Raw genomic sequence first — 8,205 nt, 5'->3', positions numbered from 1 at the left:
AAATGTAATCTTTCCTTGCGCTTGATGAACTTTTTTTTTTTAATAACTCTTCAATTCTTCTGACATTTTTTTTTTGCTCATCTATAATTAATTTCAAAATGCCTGGGAATCACTGAAGGATTTCTGAGACACGCTTTGGAAATAATAATAAATAAAAAAGTCTTTTGGAGATTTTATGATTTCTCTCCGGTTTTGTTTCTTCCAAGGCAGCCTCTGGCCAGCCTTGTTTCCATTCAGAGCGGAGTTGTATGGTGCATCTGAAGCTTGGCAAAGCCCAGCACCTCCCCCTTTTCTTCTCTCCTTCCTTTCTTGAAAAGAAGCAGCCCCGGGTTTAAAAGTTGATTTTTAGCTTTGATTGTGTGTATGTGCTATATGAATGCTAAGCAGCCTTTACAATGCATCCTTGTGATGCGCCCAGGAAGGCAGTCGCGGGCTGTGGGGTCTCTCTGGCTTCCCCTCATTCATACGGCCTCGGTGCGGTTTGATGTGGGCATGTTTTATTTACAAGCAAGCTCCGGGGTGAATATAACTGTGTTACGGGCAGGAGCTGAGGGACCGAATGGGCTGAGCCGGTGACACTTGTGAATCTGCCATGTTTAGAGCTCCTTTCCTCCCTGGAGGAGAGTTATTTTCCCTAATGGTGGTGCTGGCAGGCGAAGGAGCTCCCCAGAGGCAGCAGGGGCCTGGCACGGATGTGTCCTGCCTGGACCATGGGTGTAGTTTTGCTTCCTGGGGCAACCTCCTCTCCCCAGCCCCCAGCCCATCCTGTTGCAGGAGCACAAGTAGCAGCACCCCAAAGCCAAGGGGGAGGCTTTTCTTACCTGCTGCCCGGCTGGAGTTCAAGCAGCTGGGGCTGGGGTGCTGCTGTTGCATCACTTGTGACTGCGCCAATGGGGCGAGAGACAGAAAAGTGGATGGTGAGAAGGCACGAGCATGAATTCAGGCTCTTCTCCATTTATGTTTAGTCTTCCTAGTTCACCCAGTGCAGCATGAACACATCAGATCCCTCAGCTCTCTTAGGACATCTATCTGACAGTGTGGGCAGCGTTTCCCTCCGGCTCGGAAGAGGGTTGGAGGTTTTTAGCTCTACAAAAAATGTGATCTGGCTTTCTTCCCTTTTTTAAATCAATCCTTTCCTTCTGGACGAGGTGGCACGTCCTTCCGACCTCCCGTGCAGCTGGGGATGCCGGAGTGTATTTTTACAGCCTAAAAGAAGCTGCCCCCAGGCTAGAGGAAGAGGGCACCTGGGCTCTCCCGGGTATTTTCAGCCTCTCTACCTTCTTTTCACACTCCAGCTGATAAGCAGAGATAAGGGACAAAGCCACCGGTGGGAGCTGTGGTCACCTGTGGTTGTGCTCTTGCAAAGGGGACCAACTGCTAACACCCAGCAGGGCGGGCAGGAGGCCGAGTCTTGCTGGAAAAGCCACGCTGCCATCCAGCCCGTGCCCCAGCTGCGAGGACGGCTCCCCGGTGTGCCTCCAGCCCTGCCTCTCTTCCCGCTGGGCTGGGGCTGGGGGGACACCCTGCTTCTGGCCAGGGCTCCCTGGGCTGCTGAGGCCAGCGTGTGCCCGTGACACGGCACCCAGAGGAATTTTAATCCCAGAGAAAGGGAGGTTTTGTAAAGAGCCCCTTTCAGTGGCCACAGTTACAATGAGCGTGCATGCTCCCCCCGCGCTCGCTTTGGCAGTGCATGTGCTGAATGTGCCTCCCTCAGTCAGAGCCCAACCTCTTAACGCCCCACATCTACTAATGCTCCTACTATCGACTTGCTTTTGGGCAGAGGGAGAAACTTCTTTTGCTCTATTATTATTTGATGTGAGAAGTTCATGTATGTTCTGCCCCAAAGAGAAATCTTTCAAGCCATACCTATATGGGGTAAAGTGTAAGACAAAGGAAAGAGAAACGGCAGAAAATGCCTCTCCCCCCAAATCCAGCACGGCACCGGAGCAGGTTCCCGAGGGAGCAGGCACGAAGGCAGAGCGCCGAGCACTGGAGGTGGGAGAAGCATCCGAAGCATCAGAGGACATGGTCAAACTACCCAGGAACAGGCATCTGCAACCAAACCAGAGGAAACATCTGTTTAAACGCAGGTTTTTAAAGTTGCAGATCTGCTTTAAGAGTCTTGGTGAGGCACTGAAGGTGCCTGTTTTCATGGCTGGGGACAAAAGGAGGTAGAGCATCTTTTGTGAAGCGACTAGGAGCCCTTCCAAGGGTGTCGACGATGATTTTGTGACGTCTCAGGTGATCCTGCAGTGAGGTGCGAGGCTCCTGCACGGAGACCTTTGGGGAACTGGGAAGGGAACCGCCCATCTATTCCCGTCAGAAATCGCTCGGGCCTTCGGGAAGGGCTTCTGCTGGCCTGTGGGGACCTCTAGTGTGAGATGTGGCTTGGCACAGGTCTCGGGTAGTGTGCCTTTAGGGTTGGGAAGGAGACGGGTCTGGGGGGAAATGACGGGCTGCATGGGTTTGCTCACTTCCCCGGCTGTGAAACGGGGGGTGACCACGGCTGCGCCCTCGCTCCTAACCCGCCCTCGCTCTTGGTCGGGCTTCTGTCCCCAGTGTTAGACCCAGAGCTGGGCTTAGACCCGGAGCTGTGCTTCAAATCTTCTTGCAACCCTTCCAGATTTAACCTGTAGCTCTACCTGTGGACCAACCCTGCTGCCTCTGTACCCGTGCCCCTTTGGTGGTCAGTCCCCCTGAAAATGCAGGTGACAACCCAACTGTCTGCGTCCCGCAGCGCCAGAAGAAATGACGGCTGCTATCAGCTCTGCCTTTGGATGCAGCCCTAGCTCCACCAGAGCTTTTCATAAGGCACCTTCCCCACCTGGCCCATCATGGGGACCATGTGGATATCACAGAATCATCTCAGTTGGAGAAGCCCTTGAAGATCACCCAGCCCAACCATGAACCTCACACTGACCATTCCCAATTCCACCAGATCCCCCAGCGCTGGGTCAACCCGACTCTTCAACCCCTCCAGGGAAGGGGCCTCCCCCCCTGCCCTGGGCAGCCCATTCCAACACCTAACAACCCGCTCTGGAAAGAAATACTTCCTAATATCCAGTCTAAATCCAGCTGCTCACCTTGCAGCTGTACTTCTGTCCCTGGGGGTCTGCACTGCTGTGGATGGCATCTGGTCCCTGCTCCCAGACCGGTGTGGCTGGGCATCAGCTGCATCCCCAGCCAGTTGCCCTCTCTCCGTAGTGCTCTCCCCACTGCTCCCTGCCCTGCTGCCCATCTGTTGGCCTTTCTCAGGTGGTTTCAGGCTGTTGGCTGGGGTAAGAAGGTCTCTCTGTGCACATAGGTACATCAGTGTCTCCTGCTGGGCATCCAGGGACACCCCCACAGCAGGGACCCACGACTCATGGGGAATGTGTTTGGAAACAGCTGTGGCAGCTCTCCTTGGTATCTCAGGAGGTTGCAACCAAGATGTTTTGCAATAAAACTTGCAAGAAAGCTAGTGATGTAGTCAGAAGATCATGACATGCTTTTTCCTGTGGACATGGCTTTATGCAACTCACTTTCTCTTGCTTCTCTTTGCTCTACAAAATGCATCTTCCTTGCTTTTTTCACTCTCCTCATCTTTCTTCTTTGTCATTTTCCTGTAGCTACATTTACTGATGTGGGAGGGTTTTACCTTTTTCCCCCCGTTCTTTGCCACCTGGGGGGAGTGCAACTATTTTCTGTTAGTCCGTTTCACCTCTTTTCCACCAGTCTAGCTCCGAAACTAAGGACGACTAAGGCACTCAGTCTCCCTTTGGAATTATCATTCTCGAGGCTTCTTTGGTATTTACTTTTGGGAAACACACATCCAGCAGGCAGCTGGTTTTGAAGACCAGAAGTCACCTGAGTTCTCTGTAGCCGTGGGTCCATGGGGTCTTCAGTGCTAGGAGAGGAGAAAGGACAGAGTCAAAATGTCCATGGACAGTGAGGGTTTCCCAAGCAGGGGGGTTATATTTATGTAGAGCCATTTTTTCTGCACAAAATACTACCAAAGGGATTTTTTTTCCCTTTGCCTGCAAATAAGTTTTAATAGTGTCTTGGAAGACTCGCGCAGATCTGTTTGGGGGTTTTGATCTCCTCTTTAAACAACTGGTTATTTTTTCCTAAATAACATTTTCCTCATTTTTTTTCCCAAGATACTATTTATGAAGATCTAAAATAGTTAGTGACAATGTTCATTAAGCAAAACTGCATCCCTGTAAGTGACGCAGGGAAGTCAAGTGAAAAACAGGGTATTTTGATACTGAAACTTGATTGAACAGTTTCAAAAATTTTTTTTCAAGGAGCTTTGCTCCGAACTCTGTGAAACGCTGTTTTTCTGTATGACTTTCCTCCTTTCCCCGCTGGCTGTGTGTTGGAGCTGATAGCAGCCCACTGAGAGCCTGGGCAGAAGGCGGCTGCTTTAAACAGGATTTGATAATCAGGCAGGAGGAGGTGCATCAACACGTGGTGGGGACTACACTTCCCGAGAGGCCCCGCTGTGGCCATGCCTCCCTTTGGTGGAAACCCAGGCTTTATCAAGAGCTGGGGGGACCAACTGCCAGCTCTCTCTGGGGACAAGGAACCATGGGACCAAGGTGCGGGATGAGGACCACCAAGTGCCAGCTGATGGTGACCAGCCTCTGTGTCATGGTGAGCAGGCAGGTTTGGGGGGATCTCTGCAGAATCGAGGTGAACTGTTGCCTTCCCTGTTCCCACTCAGAGAGGGTCGGGTTTTCCCACGATCTGTTTTTTGCGGGTGGAGGACAAGCAAAGCCAACTGCCCGAGTTATCGTTGCACGCTGGGCGGTTATCACTGGCCACCAGCATCGCCCCCCCCTCTGCTGATAGACTTCTGGTTTCTCAGGGCTGTCACGCCACTGCAGCTCTTTCACAACCCAGCGGCTGCCTCGAAGGAGAAAGGAAAGGTCGCTGCCAGCAGAATGGGTGGTTTTCAGCAAAAAGATATTTGCTCCTGTCTCCTCGGAGCAAGAGGGAGAATGGATGTTCTGCAGTCACCCTTGTTGCTGGGAGGGTGGTTGGCTGCAGCGGGATCAGTGAGGTTATGAAACCGCAAGGCTCTGCTGGAAGTGTGTGTGAGAGACCTGCGGATCCGCACCGCAAAGCAAAAGAAATTCTAGGGATCCTTTTTATCAGCTTTTAAAGCAAATTCAAGGGGAACTTCTTGACACTTTCTGTTAAAGCTGATGGGAGATGGTGGAAACTGGGGAACACTTCTGGGTGGTTTTGAGTTCTGTGTGCTTGTTGCCTTTTCACTTCATCAAAACTTGCAAGCTTAAAAAAATAATAATAACCTGTGTTTAGTTCAAAGAGGGTTGGTGGCTTGGAAAGAGTGTAATTAAAAGGCAGTACCTTATTTGGGGCCACACATGAAATTTATAGTTTGTCCAAAATTCAACATTTCAAGACCGTTGTCTGTAGTGGCTGTACTCTTCCAAACAAGATATGACATTTGGAGGAAGTCAAAGGAGGACTGGTGCCAAGCATGTTTAGAGATGCTAAGGCACAGCTGCTGTGGATGGCTAAAATCATGTTACTGCTGTTGGGAGGATTTGAGACTGGCGTTTCTCAGAAACAATGATGCACTTAGCATTTTGCTGGGCGTGGGTCAAGACAGGCAGTAATGCACAGCATGAAGGATCAGTAGGTGCCACAAATTGAGTTACTTATAAGGAGAAAATGCTATGGTTTGGATGTATTGAGCTTCTGAAAGTGTAAGTCTCCAGGAAAATGTATTAGAAAATGACATACAGTGGGGATTGACACCAGACTGTCACGTTTGACACAGGGATAACTCAGGGATAACACAGGGATAGCCTTGTGTTTCTGTATCATAAAGGCACAAAATGATGAAGCTTTATTTTAGGATCTCGGAGTGGCCTCACATCTTGTACTTCCCAGGTTCATTACACTAGAGCTGGAGCTCTTTTTAACCATCCTGCTGCCCATGCCTCCATCCCAGCTCTGCCACCAGCCGTGCTGCGAGGAGCCCTGCCCTAGGACCAGGTGGCACCACAGATGTTCCCTCTCCGTTGCCTGGACTTGCTCTGGGCAACATGGAGGGTAACGTGCTGGCCATCACCCCATGCCCTGGGCATACCAACACTCTCAGAGATGGGACAGAAACATGAATGGCCCAGCAACATGTCGCAGAGACAGAAACCAGCACAGGTTACTTAAGAATAGCACAAGACTCAACTCTTTGCACTCTACAGTAAAAAATATAGCCAGCATCAGGCAATGGGACTAGCATTGCAAAGAGCAAAGCAGAGAACATCATCCCTGCCTGAAACCACTACTGAAGCTAGCAGCCCTCACAACTGCATGTGCGTACTCTGCGGAGCAGGGTGGGACCGCACGGGTGTGCTGCGAGAGCATCGATCCTCTGGGTTTTCTTTACGTGCTGGGAATTTCATCCATGGACACTGGCCAAGAGACTGTAGGCTGCGCGGCATCATGTGCACTCATTATGCAAGAGAGAAAAAGAGCTTTAGTATGTGAAAGTGTCTGGGGTTTGTCCTTCTACGTGCATTTTGGAGTACACGCAGCGGTCTTTGGATCAGGCTGTCTGCATCTGCGTGGGGCTCTGGAGTATACACCTCTAAGCTTAGCGTGCCCTCAGCAGGAGCTTCTGCCTTGTTAATCCCTTCCTAAAATCCTTCTCTTCCAGCTGCTGGGGTTGTCCATTGCCACACTGAGCACAGTCACCCACTACGGGCTCCATTTCACCCTCATCAGCAACATCTCCCTGGAGAGCAACTCCTACAGGGTCATCCACCACGCAGGTACGTCGGGGTTGCACCCCAGTGAAACCTTTGATGAGTGCAGGAGCTGCAAAATCCCCTAAAGCAAATGAAGGAAATGCTGAGGTATTGCAGGAGGAGGCAGGGGCTGGCTTTTGGAGGATGCATTAGGATTAACACAGCCCCACAGGCACTTTCTTTCTGTATTGGCTTCGCATGCCTGGCACCAAGGGGTGCTGTGGGAGCACAGGGTGCTCAGGTGCTGCTGCATTCGCTCCTGCCCTGCTATTCACCGTCTCCCCATCCTTCCCCTGTGCTGTGCTGAAAGCTCTGGGGGAGCTCAGCCACCGACCGACCTAAAGGTGCAGTGGGGCTGGGAGGGCCCTGGGGGCGTGGGGAGAGGGACTGTTCCAGGAGTTGAAGCAGAGCATAGAAAATTGAGGCTGGGAGGAGAAATGCATGGAAACACCTGTTTGGGAAGGAAATGTGGTTGGGAGAAATATAAACCAAGTCTCAGATACAAGGCTAGAGCAAAGAGATGAAAACAGCCCAGATACTAAAGTACTCTGCTCTCTGCTGCACCCACATGTGCTGCTCCTTCAGAGCTATACTCTGTCTGAGCTTAAACATGCTCGTATGCTCTTTAGATCCTGGATCTCAATTTCAGTTTAACATGTGTAAAACTATGTTAGTCCAAAGCTAAGGAACTATGTTAGTCCAAAGCTAAGGTACAGCCCTCCCCCTTTCCTACAGACACCAGGGGTTAGACAGGCTGGAACCTTGGAGGCTCTCCCTTCCCCGCCACCCCTCTCCAGCAATGCTTCCACTTGCTTTGCTTGCAAGCATTAACTCTTTGCACCTCTAGGCCCGAGTGCGGGTTGGAAAGCCCTTCACAGCGCTGTGGTCCCTGAGCCCTGCCCCGGGGTACCAGCTGTGACCCTGCCTTAGCCAGGAGGAAACCAGCGGGCGGGTGTTACACCAGATTAGCAGCGCACCATGTCCTGATCGGGCGCAGGACAGCCGCTGCCTGCGCATCTGCATCCCCCGTTTGGGGAGATCCTTATCAGAGTGCTGTAATAATTGACAGCTTGCGGTCTGTTGGGTGGACTGACACGCTTTCCGGGTGCTTTGCTCTGCTGGAGCTGTGGGAACCGCTCAGAGGTTTACAGCCCTGCCAGACAAGCATACACAGATGAGGGGTATTGAATAAATTATGAAACAATTTCAGTTCTGCAGCCTGGTCCTCTTGGACCGGCTCCCCAAAATGCACTTTTTGGTCCCTCTTTGAGTGAAAGCATCAGACCAGGCCTCTGTTAGCCCTAACGTCTTGGTGTCTGACCGCAGCTCCCGTGTCTGCCTTCCTTCCAGCTTTCTACTTCGGGATCTGCCTCAGCATGACCCTGATCCTCGCAGCCCTGCTGAGCTCCGCCGCCACGGTGCGGGAGTCACCGTGCCTCAC

At 51.6% G+C, this 8,205-nt stretch overlaps 1 protein-coding gene across 1 annotated transcript in view; it reads left to right on the top strand.

Moving 5' to 3' along the window:
- Window positions 1-4,559: 4,559 nt before the first annotated feature.
- TSPAN32 (tetraspanin 32) overlaps window positions 4,560-8,205 on the top strand; it is a 30,657-nt gene continuing 27,011 nt past the window's right edge. The window contains exons 1-3 of the mRNA XM_026850651.1: window positions 4,560-4,635; window positions 6,674-6,788; window positions 8,115-8,205. Of these exons, the coding sequence (XP_026706452.1) occupies window positions 4,570-4,635; window positions 6,674-6,788; window positions 8,115-8,205 (272 nt within the window). The 5' untranslated portion in view covers window positions 4,560-4,569. The remainder of the gene's footprint in view (window positions 4,636-6,673; window positions 6,789-8,114) is intronic.

Source organism: Athene cunicularia, assembly GCF_003259725.1.
Source record: "Athene cunicularia isolate RWA chromosome 5 unlocalized genomic scaffold, athCun1 chr5_part2, whole genome shotgun sequence".
Classification (NCBI taxonomy): Eukaryota; Metazoa; Chordata; class Aves; order Strigiformes; family Strigidae; genus Athene; species Athene cunicularia.
This window is presented reverse-complemented; position numbering and strand designations above follow the sequence as displayed.